This window comes from Rhyacophila brunnea, unplaced genomic scaffold (assembly GCF_057557595.1).
Source record: "Rhyacophila brunnea isolate RB1 unplaced genomic scaffold, BYU_Rbru_1.0 scaffold_5, whole genome shotgun sequence".
NCBI lineage: Eukaryota > Metazoa > Arthropoda > Insecta > Trichoptera > Rhyacophilidae > Rhyacophila > Rhyacophila brunnea.
Genome location: NW_028233170.1, coordinates 9,499,356 through 9,512,941, shown reverse-complemented (window position 1 = coordinate 9,512,941; position 13,586 = coordinate 9,499,356). Strand labels below are relative to the sequence as shown.

Genomic DNA, 13,586 nt, shown 5'->3' with positions numbered 1-13,586 from the left:
AGGAGTCTCTTTTCTCCGTTCAAATCAAGAGGTCAGAGAGAAAATAAGAAAGCTTCTAAAAATCTTTTTTTATATGTTAACATCACAGAAAAATATAATTACCTACACAGGGTTACCATTTCCTCTTTTAATTTTTAGAAGCTACACTGGTACGAACACGTTACAAATACTGCTCGAGTTCGTGAAGTAACACGTCATTCGTCAGTGATAATCAAAGGAAAGATGAAAATATCTGCGTATGTTAAAGTTTTATTTTTGTTTCTTTCACAGCTGATAATCAAAGAGATGAACCGTCTGGGAATGATGGTGGATCTGTCACACGTGTCACGCAGCACCATGCGGGCAGCTTTGGACGTGAGCATCGCTCCAACGCTCTTCTCCCACTCTTCGGCGCATGCGCTCTGCAACTCTTCGAGAAACGTACCTGATACTGTTCTTAGAAGAGTGGCTGCCAATCGAGGACTTGTCATGGTCAACTTCTACTCGCAGTTTCTGGCCTGCAAGAACACTGCCACGGTCGCCGATGCTGTCGGTGAGTTATATTCAATGCCGCTATCATATTATTTTATCAATAGATTTTAATCATCCATTGGCAGGAATACAACATAGAAATACACATATAAATAAAATCACTGACACAATAAAGAGGAGAGAAGCAGTGGGATTCTATTTCAAATTCCTTCGGCATGTGCGTTCCAAAATTAGCTAATTTATTTGACTCCCTTTACTCTCGTATCGACCCCATACTTGTCAAAAATGGTCTTAGCCAAGCTTTATAAATACGCATTTTCCTGTCATCTCTTTGTCTTTCCAAAAAAATTGGCGCATAGTCATCCTTAAATGACTATAGAGCTATGTATTGTTGTTTTTATTTAATAAAACGCAATTTTTTTTTGTAGTACTTATTCCACAATAATTACTACAAAAAAATGCATGTTATTAAATAAAAACAACAATACAATGCAGTTCCACCATGAATTGACAGTTAACAAAATAAAATAGACTATACCTATATTTACTTACAAACTTACTTCACCCTGTTAAGAAGCTCTAGGATTAGAGCATAGTATAGTGTAAACACAAAATCGCGTCAATTCCCTCTGTCATTCACCACGTCTTGCGCCTCGCCCTATGTGTAATCTACAGCGCATGGATCGCTTTTTTAACACACTCTTTGGCAGCATTGGAGACATTGTCCAAGCCTTTATCAAGCCAAGGTTACGTCAAACACTGATGACTGACGTGCCCGATCACTAACTCGAATGTTTTTTTTTTTATTATTATTTTTATTAAGGAAACAAACAGTTACATTTTGATTACAAAAATTTAAAATTTAATAATGAAAAGTTATTGCAACCAGAAAAGTTTCCATTTATACATTATAATAATAATATAGTTAAATATAACAAGATATAGAGTAAGAATAACATAAATATAAAGAAATTACATGAAAAAAAAATGAGGAAGAATAATAAATAATTAAATTATATACAAAAAAGTAACATAATATATATATATATATATATAAGTATAATATATCTATTTATACAAAATTTTGGAGATAGCGCGTTTAAATGAAACAGGTGAATTATTAAAAGGATCAACGGTGGAGAAATACATATTATAATTTAAACAAGAGCGCCGAATAAAAGAGTTTTGTGCATAATTAGAACCGCTATGACTGATATGGTACAAAGTTTGGTTTCGCGTAAATCTTGATGGTCAATGGAAACCCACCCTTTCGAGTGGGTTTGGCGAGTCAACAAAACCATTGATAATTTTAAAAAGAAAATATTGATCAGATATAGAACGTCGACTTTCCAAAGATGGCACTATAAAAGTTGCAGCGGTCAAAATAGAATTAGATAAATCATAACAGTAAGCTTTAAAATTGACATGCTTACGAAATCGCTTTTGTACCGCTTTATTATTATTACTATTTTATTGTATTTTTTGCCCGAAGTCAGAGTTACCGTATGGTTATTTTCCTTATATAAATTATTGTGTCCGTTAAAATTCCAAATAAGGAAACTTCATACAGACTTAACCGAGCAAGTAGCTATGGGTTCTGAAAATGCATTCCTTATCAATCAAGTTACAAGCAGGCAAACTCACTCCCTCAAATTGAATTTTGATACAGTAGTGCTCATAAATTGTCACAGCCCTTTGGAGTAACGAGTAATTAACCTGTAGGCAAATAAATAAAATGAAATAAATTTTGTATTACAAATTGATATAATATAATAGTTTTTCATACAAAACTTGTAAAATGATTTCATTGGTTGTACGAAATTTTAGATTAGCCAGCATGAAATGCATGCGGGTTTTCTGCGAAGTTCCAATTTTAAATTTCATTTTTGACATATAAAACAAGATGGTTGCAAAAATTTCAACTTTATTTACTATCTCTAGTCTCGTTTGATTTGATTGACTTTCAGTTCAAATATACATTTCATAGCGTTGAATATTAATTTGAAGTTAAATTTGATATTTTCCATTTGGAAGCATATAAAAAACCAAGTTTCCAACCAATATTCCAACTTTCTTTTTAATTCTCGATTGATTTTCAGCTTACATATATTTTTATGGTACCTACTGAATAAAAATTCGTAGTTGAACTTAATACTTTGCAATTGGAAGCCGATTAAATATCAATATGGCGGCCAAACTCTCAAAGCTAAATAAAATTAATGTTGTCTGATTTATTTCTATAATCTGTGTAAATTTCATCAATATTGTTCCAGGCATACTCACATTTCATTATTAATAGATATAATTTTTGCATGTTCTTGGAAGAGAATTTCACCCGGCACTTAATATATGACCAGTTTTATGTCATAGTAAAATAAAGAGCTGACTATTTATAGTGCTAATTTCACGACCCCTAAGGCCGGTTTCAGACGCGACACCGGTGTCGCGCTCGTATATAATAAGGAGGCATTTGTATTCGAATAAAAGGGTCTTTGTATTAGGTTTATGAACGCCCCGAGCTATTGAGTCAAACCGTGTATGGTACACTTTTCCGTCGGCCGCTACATTCTCAAGCCGCCGATACAGATGTTTTTATGACCGCAGCCAATTTTATGTTATAATTTATATCGCGACATTATGCGTTGACTCATTAGATTTGGGTGTTCATAAACATAATACAATGGCTGCTTTATTCTAATACAAAGGACTCCTTATTATAAATACGAGCGCGACACCGGTGTCCCGTCTGAAACGGGGGTAAGGCATGGGGGATATTTCAATATTCTATACACGATTAGGTTAGGAGTGACTAGTCGATCATTGAATGTAACCACTCAAATAAATAAAATAGCATGAGTATATTGTACTATTGGTAGGGGAATGATGAGGATGATGAGGTAGGTAGATGGACTTCAATAAATCGAAGGTGGATGCGTGTTTGAGTAAATACAATTTAATCCCCCCAACAATATTAATTGATACAATAGTTACAGACGATATATTTTAATGATATTAAATTGACAAAGTTAAGTTAGGCTGGCGTGTTTCTATGAATTTTTCTATGAAAATTAACTGAATCGACGAGCAGAGATTTGACTGTAGTTTAACAGGATTTTACGACGTGTGATATCAGATTTGCCCCGCTCTGAGCTTTTATACAAATTTATAACAAAGAAGGTTCATCTGAGGTCAAGAGCGTTGACCGGTGACCACATGTCACTTGTTTACTGTATAAGTTGCCTAGGTACAAGCAAATCTGATAGTTTAGCATATTTCCGGATTGCTTTATATGGCAATGCAATGCTTAATCACGCATTCTTCGTTACAATGTTGCTAAGTAATTCTTATTTATCAAGAAAGCAATGTGTTATTACGAAATTTGATAGCTGGTAAATTTCTCTTGGTTGATTGACCTATGGCTTGCGCCGTCAACTGAATTGTGTGAATCATGAAACACGCCTTTCTTACATAGTAGCATACATTATTTTGTACTTAAATATATTATGATAAATCATATAATATGGTGAGATTCCATGCTAAGCCCTACAGTACAATTCCGTATTGTTATTTTAGCTTTAAACACTAGAATATTGTTTAAAATATAGTATTAGAATACTAAAGCAGAACCGGGTTGACGAAAGGGGCTTTACGTGTTACAGTCCAGAGACCTACACCGGCGACTGGATTTGCGTCATATTTTTATATTCTCTTTCTTTAAAAATATGTCCTCGTTCTTTGAAATAACAGCATGTATATCAACTGTCAATGAATATAGATTGAACAATTATGTCAAATAGGAGATAGAAAGGAACTTCTTGGATACAACCCATACCTGTCTACATAATATGACTCCACAGTACTTCATTTCATGGGATTACACATGGCAAAACCTTTAGTGATAAGTCAGCGCATTTGGACTTTTATCTTCCATTGGTGCTCGCGATTTTTAATGAACTCCATTATTCGTCATTTTAGATGTCGATGCTTAGATAGGTTACAAATAATATGATATCATCACCATCATCTTGGATCAATCTACGGTAAATATGCCGCAGAGGTGGACTTGAGATTTTACAACTTTCTTTTTAGACCAAACCAAACCTAACCTAACCTAACCTACTCTAACCTACCCCAACCTAATATTACCTCATATAATCTTAGTTTGTGATAATGGTGTATCAAAATGTACGAAAATTTCAAATTTTCAATTAACGATTATTGGATCGAAAAGCCGATGCGCCGAGAGAAAAGGGTATTTATTATAATTGTCTACATGGAATAAACTGTTTTCGTAAAAAAAAATATAAAAGCTCGTGTCCACCTCTGCGGCACAATTACCCAATCTATTGCTGGATGAAGGCCTCGTCCGTGTGATCGTTTAGTGCCTCCTGGGTAACACAGTATGGCGGTATTTGTCCAGCCGTTATCCACTCTCCGAGCGTCATGTTCAGACTATTTTTCTGCGTAGCGACTTATCGCGTAATCTTGTCTGCCTCCTTATCCATTTGTTTATTTTATAGTATTTTGCGTTACGCCTAACATGCACCTGTCCGTGCTACGTTGCACTACTTAAAAAAATGGTTTACTCATACATTAACGGTCAATTTTTTGCATACGTGATCACTAGTAGCACACGTTGGTTAAACACTTTTCGCTATATTGTATCGTATGGGTATGAAACGTGAGCCTTAAATTAAAAATATGTTCAAAAGGGTAAAACAATGTGATATGGAGAGATGGATATTAGACATTCACATTGACTGCTGACTAGATAATTACATTTTAATTACCACATTTAAATATCATGGTAATTATATCAAATGGCCACGTTACGCCCTGGGCGCGTCTTTAGCGTCCAATGTATTTATGCATTAATTAATTTGCATAGAATTAATATTCATTGTAATAATTTAGTAATGTTGTGTTTAACATTTTAATACGGCGGATGAAAATGTATATCGTGGAGCCAACGTCATGTCACTTAGCGAGACATCGCATGACTAATAAATCTGACACACAATTTGATAGACGTCTTGCGGAGTAATATTTCAATTGTAGGTATATAGTCCACTCTTAGAGATATAATTTTGAATTGAATCAAAAAATAAAATATCTTATCAATAGTTAAATATTATAACGATATAGTAGATATTATGTGAAAACAGACGATTACCAATTTTCTGTGTACGAATGAAAGAAGACGTTAAGTCTAAGATTGGTTTTTCGGCCATTTTGAACGGAAAATCCATTGTATGGAATATAGTACTTAATTCAGAAGCGCTGATTCGACTCATCTTTTTCTCATTTCTGCATATTAATAATTGTAGTATGGTTTATGGAAATATGGACATATTTAACTATTTTTTTTTTATTTTTAAGACTTATCGTCCTTCCTTCCTTTCACTCACATTTATTTCTTCGATATTTTGGCGCAAACTTTTAATATTTTGTTTGCGTTAATTTATTAAATAATAACCTCTGAAAATTGGATAAATAAACAATAAATCAAAATACTAAATATTCATATAAACTTCTATCTTTTGAAAAAGTCACAAGTAGTGTTTATTATGAAAACGATTTTCTGTAAAACTTTTGTATTTAAACACGTGTACCCTATTAATCCGGACCTGTACAAAAGCTTTGTACATAAATATAAACACATTACTATTATAACATTGAATGATGTTCAGTAATCCATATATCTATTATGAATTATTATCATAAAGTTACTAGATCAATGGAGTATGCAATGCATTGTTTCAATTAATTTGCATTCATATTTCATACCGTTGTATTACAGAATTCAATTGAGTTTGTCAACTGAGGCAATGATACGCAAACCAATACGTCATATCCGTTGAACCTATTGTCGGCTAAAACTGATATAGATTTGACGTATGCAGGTGAAACAAACTAATTTAAATGCCTTTTATCATAATTTTTATTAAATTTTTTATTCAATTTATTTATTTATTTTACATTACAAATTATAAGTTTAAGACGTTCACAACATGACATTTAGAAACAAAGAAATATTATTAAAACAGTTTTATGTACAGTATAAATGTGTAAATACAAAAAATATTAAGTATATAGGTACAAGGAAGTACACCGGATGAGTTAACGGCCCACGTGCTCGTCGTAGGTCAAAATTGAGTTTTTATAGTATTTTCAAACCATGATCCTGGACACTCCTTAAACGTTGTAAATAATCTATTTCTATAATTTTGAAGCCTTATTATCTTTTATAGTTATTTTAAACATTTGATGACTGCATAAAATATTTTTGTTACATATAATAGTATTCTTTTAAACCTCTCGCTCTAATGTTTTAGAATATAGTCATATTTCGGTACATAACTGTGCAGTGGTGTTAAGATTTTTTACGTTTATTAATTTTTAAACGCATTTATGAAACCATTAGTATAATTTATTACGAGATATTTTTTGTAAAATATTCACGATAAAAAATTATATTGATAATCTCTGTGATCCCAAATTTGACAAGAACTAGGCATTTTATTATTCAAAAAATCGGCAAGATTTACACATTTGAAGATGATTTTAAAGATATTTATTATAAGCTATGTCTTTGACCATTCAAGTGTGATAAACATCTTATGAATAATGATTGCTTTATAATAATTATTGACCTAAGAATAAGGTAGTGTTTTTTTGAAATATGCAATTTCTTTTGTCATTCCCCAGTGGTTAAGCTACAACATACGGCCGTAGCCATAAATTGACAAACTATAATTGAAGTAGGGAGTAAAATGATATTAACGCGCGTGTTTGAACATGTACCGTTTAAAAAAAAATAAAAAAAAATTCGGTTAGGTACATGTTCAAACACGCACGTTAACATAATTTTACTTCCTACTTTAATTATAATTTGTCAATTTATGGCTACGGCCGTATGTTGTAGCTTAACCACTAGGGAATGACAAAAGAAATGGCGTATTTCAAAAAAACACTACCTTATTCTTAGGTCAATAATTATTATAAAGCAATCATTATACATAAGATGTTTATCACAGTTGAATGGTCAAAGACATATCTTATAATAAATATCTTTAAAATCATCTTCAAATGTGTTAATCTTGCTAATTTTTTGAATAATAGAATGCCTAATTCTTGTCAAATTTGGGATCACAGAGATTATCAATATAATTTTTTATCGTGAATATTTTACAAAAATTATCTCGTAATAAATTATACTAATGGTTTCATAAATGCGTTTAAAAATTAATAAACGTAAAAAATCTTAACACCACTGCTCAGTTATGTACCGAAATATGACTATATTCTAAAACATTAGAGCGAGAGGTTTAAAAGAATACTATTTTATTTAAAAAAATACTTTATGCAGTCATCAAATGTTTAAAATAACTATAAAGGATAATAAGGCTTCAAAATTATAGAAATAGATTATCTACAACGTTTAAGGAGTGTCCAGGATCATGGTTTGAAAATACAATAAAAACTCAATTTTGACCTTCGACGAGCATGTCCCCCCTTAAGCAGACCCTATTTTAAGAATTTAAAAACAACGTCCACCTAAATTCACCCTCACGTAACTAGAATATATCAATATCCGAAGCGATTTCATTAAACATGGTTATTGCCCTCCCAATTGGCATTACTAATGGCAGGTTAGTTCTGCACCGTGGGAAAACAAATAACGGATGCCCTCGATTCCTAAGGTAATTATCAGAGACACACAAACCAACACCACCAAGAATGGCAGAGTTCACATTTACGCCGCGTATAAGTTTGAAGCTAAATAAAGATCCCTTCCAAATTTTAAGCTACAGTATGTAAGCATCCCTAAGAGAAAATCAGTCGGATAGAGCCACGGATAATATCCATACAGCCGAAAGTAAAGGAGTCTTAAAAATTTCTTTTGGACTCTCTCCACCATAATGCCGTACTTCAACTGATGCGGGGCCCAAACGACAGACCCACTCTCAAGTCTGCTTCTAACTAAGGAGTCATAGAGAATTTTTAGTACCGTAACATCCGAAAAGACCCGGGAAGTACGCAAGACAAAGCCCAACATCTTTAGCGCCTTTTTACAAATGGTATCTTTATGACCACTAAACGTCAGTTTACCGTCAAACGTAATTCTAAGATCCCTTACAGATGATATTCGCGAGAGAACTCTGCCATGCATCGAGTACTGGAAAAACAATACTCGTGAGGCTTTAGTAAACGATAAAACATTGCATTTATCAATATTGAAGTCCAGTTTGTTACGCCTGCCCCAATCTAATATATTATCTATGTCAAGTTGGAGTTGACGACAATCGTCCAAGGTGACAACTTCCATGAAGAGTTTCAAGTCGTCAGCAAACAACAAAAACATAGCATTTTTAATTACCAATGCTATGTCATTTATGAAAATCGTGAACAGCAATGGCCCTAAGTTTGAGCCCTGGGGGACACCAGAAAATGTGTAAAAGGTCTGTGACTGATAAAGGCCGTACGAAACGTATTATTCACGGTTCCTAAAATAACTCCCGAATAGCTTCAAAAATCGATCCGACAATCCAATAAGTTGGAGTTTTTCCATTAGAATATCGTGATCGACTCTGTCAAATGCCTTCGAGAAATCATTGTAAGAACAGTCAACCTGGCTGCCTCTATCTAGTACTGACGACACATAATCAGTGAATACCATCAGGTTGGTTTCCGTTGATCGGCCTGCTCTAAATCCATGCTGTTCATTCATTATAAATGACTCAATTTTTGGAGAAATCATGCTGTGCATGATCATCTCCAAAACTTTTGCTGGTGCAGAGAGAACAGCTACCGGCCTGTAGTTTTCTACTGACGACTCTGTACCACTCTTATAAATTGGAGTCACCTTCGACATCTTCCATATTTCCGGAAAGATACCTGTCTCCATTGTAAGATTATATATATATGCAAGTTGGCCTTTGACAAAATCAACACACCCCTTTAAAAATAATGTAGGGACGTTATCCGGTCCCAAAGAGCAAGTATTCTTAACGGCCCACGTGCTCGTCGTAGGTCGAAATTGAGTTTTTATTGTATTTTCAAACCATGATTCTGGACATTCCTTAAACGTTGTAGATAATCTATTTATATAATTTTGAAGCCTTATTATCCTTTATAGTTATTTTAAACATTTGATGACTGCATAAAGTATTTTTGTTACATAAAATAGTATTTTTTTAAACCCCCCCTTAAGTTTTTTAATAAATCTAAACACGTCACCTTCATCAATTGGGAAGATGTAAACGAATTGGGCACCGCACGATCGTTTTCTTGACGTTGAGGCGACATCCAGATTCGGACTACTACTTGCGTAGACGGACCTGAAATGACCAGCAAATGCTTCTGCCATTCTATGTTCAGTCACCTCTTCGCCCTTCCAAGTCATCGAATTGGCAAATCCACCATCCTTTCTTAATGATTTTATATAATCCCAAAACGATTTAGGATTTTCGCGAATGCAATCCTTTACCGATTCCATATATGTTCGATAGGCCAGCCGAACAGCTTGTCTCACTCTCATACGATAAAGGCCAAACATTTCATAGTCATGCTGACCATGCTTAGCCTTCCAGGCTGTATGATAGTAGTGTTTGACTCTAATGTCTCTAATAATCTCCCGAGAAAACCACTTCGGATATCGTCTTCCACCTCGATATAGTGACTTCCTTGAAAAACATTTATTAAATACATTATATACAACATTATAAAAGTATTGTACCGCCTCATTCACATCAAAAATCTCACGCAACTCACTCCAATCTACTTCACTCATTAAAGAGTAAAGCAACTTGAAATTTCCACCATCAAACTTCCATCCCCCACACAAATTAGCTTCGTGTGAGGGAATTTCTGTTCGCAGCGGGCGAATCGCATGAAATACGTGTAAAAAAACCAATGTAGGGTGGTACACATCCTCTCGTATCAAAGGTAATGTACATCGCAAAATTGATAAAATAGCGTTACTGAAAATCCTATCCAGAAGTCCACCTTTAGAGTTAAGAATATCATTGTACTGGGAAAATCCGAAAACAGCACACAGAAATTCCAGTTCACTCTTGACCCTTTCACCGCTGCGCGCTGAGTTTAGGTTAAAATCTCCCATCACAATAACCCTCTTATCCCCAAATACGACGATACTAGATAACATTTTTTCAACACAAAGTTTATACGCCTCCACTTCACTTGCTGGAGGAAAATGCACGACACAAACGTAGACAGTTTCTCCGTTACAGGTTAGTTTAACCCAACAGTCCTCGTTAGAAGTCACCAAAATACGAAAACGTTCGGCCTGCAACCCTTCCATATTTCTAACTCCCAGGAGGCAGCCTCCTCCCTGCCTGAGGCCTGTTCCGGAGTCTCGATCCCTTCTAAAGACAGCATAATCACCACCAAAATATTCACGACTGAAAACACTGTCATTAAACCACGTTTCAGTTAACGCTATGACGTCAAAGTCGTCAGCTAATACGCCGTTCAAAAATTCCACAGATTTTGTCTTCAAGCCGCGAACATTCCGATAGTAAAAAAACAGTTTATTTGAACGGTGACTGTTCCGAAGTCAGCTAACCGGCAACCGTAGAGTTTCCACTCTCGACACCCATTCTTTTATGAATGAGTGGCGTGGCCAGTTATCCGCCCTCAAAACAGTGTCCGTGACATCAGAAGGGATACCTACCTTGAAGGATGCGTAGTCCCCCCTTGATTTAATTTTCACGACTGTGAAATCAGCGGTACACAACTTATTTAAATAGGTTAAAACATCAGCCGTTGTTGTATCTCTGTGAAGCGGGCAGATGTGATACTGCTTCACAACAGTTTTCGCTCGTCCAGCGAGGTTTCCCCGAACCGCAACACGCCGCTTCCGTGCAACGGTGGCCCATGCATCAACAATCCCAGGCGTAGGTAAACCTTCAGCTGGTGGTTTCGGTTGTGAGGCCTCGGGTGACGATGAGGAATCCTCTTCTGGGGCGACTGCTGGGATAACCCCGAGTGCAGGATAATTTTCCTTTCCAGGACGCAATCGTTCTAACGCGGCATTTTTTGAATTTGCATCGATTTGTTGTTTGGTCGATGCTAGGCGCTTCGTTTGCGCGCGCGTTTCAATCGTCGATTTTGAACTTACCGTGGTAATTGGTTTTACTGTATTGTCACTAATTACGACGGACTTAATTACTGGCGAAGTACACACTGTATTAGAGTCACTGGGAGTTGCATTATTTAATTTAAATGAATTTATTTTGAGGAATTCCTCAATACTCTCCACTTTTTTCATAAGTTTTTCAATAAGGGCACTTTGTTTGACTATAATATTGGTTAATTCAGTTATTTCAGCCATTTTGTTTCAAAGAAATAATAAAACAAAACAAAAACTTAGTGAGACAAGTAATCGTCTATAAAAGAAAGAATTCATGTCATGTTTATTATTTGAGACATTTCAAATAGTGACTGTTGTGCATTTTAAAACTGGAGAGAAGACTTATAACTTCTTACCTATTAATTTGCTAAATTCTTTTAGGAAATCTATGTCGGATAAATATCACTCACTTTAGGTCGGTTCTAAATTGAAAATTTTTACGTCGAGTGTCATGTATGGTAACGATTAAGAAATGGAAGGAATATGTTTTCGATCCGAGGCGCGGCGGAAGAATGCATATTCTATATCTTTTTACGTATGCAATAATTGAATAATGCGTGACTGTAGATATTTTTTTACCCACAAGTTTATTACACCGTTAGTATTTATTATGATCTGATTTTAAATCGGAAATACACTAGAATGATATATTTTAATCAGAAGATTGTTATAGTGCTTTTTTAGAGCTTTCAGTAATGAAAGAGAGAATTTAAATGTAGCTGCTTTTGACGGCTCTGGTGTCGAAAGATATCAAACGTCCATAAGCCTATATGGAATTGCAGGATACTATGACAATAGGCTGGACATATCGCTTGGCGAGTGAATAACCGCTGGACAAATCTGGTCATACAGTGGTTGGTACTCAAGGGCAAATAAATGGCCACAGGACGCCCTAAAATCAGCTGGATAGAGTTCGATCGATGTACGTAATTGCGAAGAACAGACCGATTAAAAGTGAAAGAAGATAAGAGTCGCCTTCATTCAGCAGTAGATCGACGCCAGAAAATAATTATGATGATATATTATGTTATTATAATTTACTGAAAATAAGATTTTAAATTAAATTATTTTAAAAATTATATGTGTAAGTAGAGGTCCAATTTTGAACCACTTTTTTTAGCACTACTGTCCGTATGTATTTCACAAAATAAATAATGTTGGTTTCCAATACGTCAATTGTTACTGCTTACTAGTAATAATAACAATGGATTTAGACCGACAATAATTAATTAGATCACTTCAAAATTATGTCATAAATTTGATTTCATCTCACATAACCCTTATTGTCGGAGTATAATATTATTATTAGACTATTATATATTACATATTAGTCTATGACAGCTTACGATTCTCTGACACATGTTTTGCAGTGAAGTGTTATTATATTAGAATAGGTATTATTAATATGTGCGTAGTAATCAGTGGAGACATTTATTTATTTTTAGGTTAAAAATACTGTACGTTATAACTGACGTAAGTATACATAATATATTGGAAAATTTCAAACGGGTAGTTTAAAAATACGTATTGAAACGTCCTAATCGCCTTACGCTTTAATACGATTTTTGACAGATTGGTAGGTATCTGAAAAGCGTAAAATCGCGTAGCAAAGCCGATTTTTTTGTTTTTTAAATATTTTTTGATATTATACTTGTTTCTTTTAAAATATGTGACGCATTATCATAACACATAGTATACATGTGTGAATCGATCGAAGAGAAGTGTCAATCGACAAAATGGTGCATACGTATTGTATTGTGAAATTCATATTAGTATGTTATGTCATATTTTTATGCACAAAACCTCGTAAATAGTGATTACACATAATGCTATCTGAAAGCAACAATGGGATATGTCGAAAATACTACTTTCGAGATAATTCAACATTAACGTTTGCTTCACACAAATCAAATCGTTAAATATACGTTTTTTTTTTTCTGTAGTATCTTGTAATAGTAAG

At 34.4% G+C, this 13,586-nt stretch overlaps 1 protein-coding gene across 1 annotated transcript in view; it reads left to right on the top strand.

Moving 5' to 3' along the window:
• LOC147066011 (dipeptidase 1-like) overlaps nt 1–13,586 on the top strand; it is a 255,481-nt gene that overhangs the window by 215,819 nt on the left and 26,076 nt on the right. Inside the window, exon 5 of the mRNA XM_085955713.1 lies at nt 271–532. Coding sequence (XP_085811839.1) covers nt 271–532 — 262 coding nt within the window. The remainder of the gene's footprint in view (nt 1–270; nt 533–13,586) is intronic.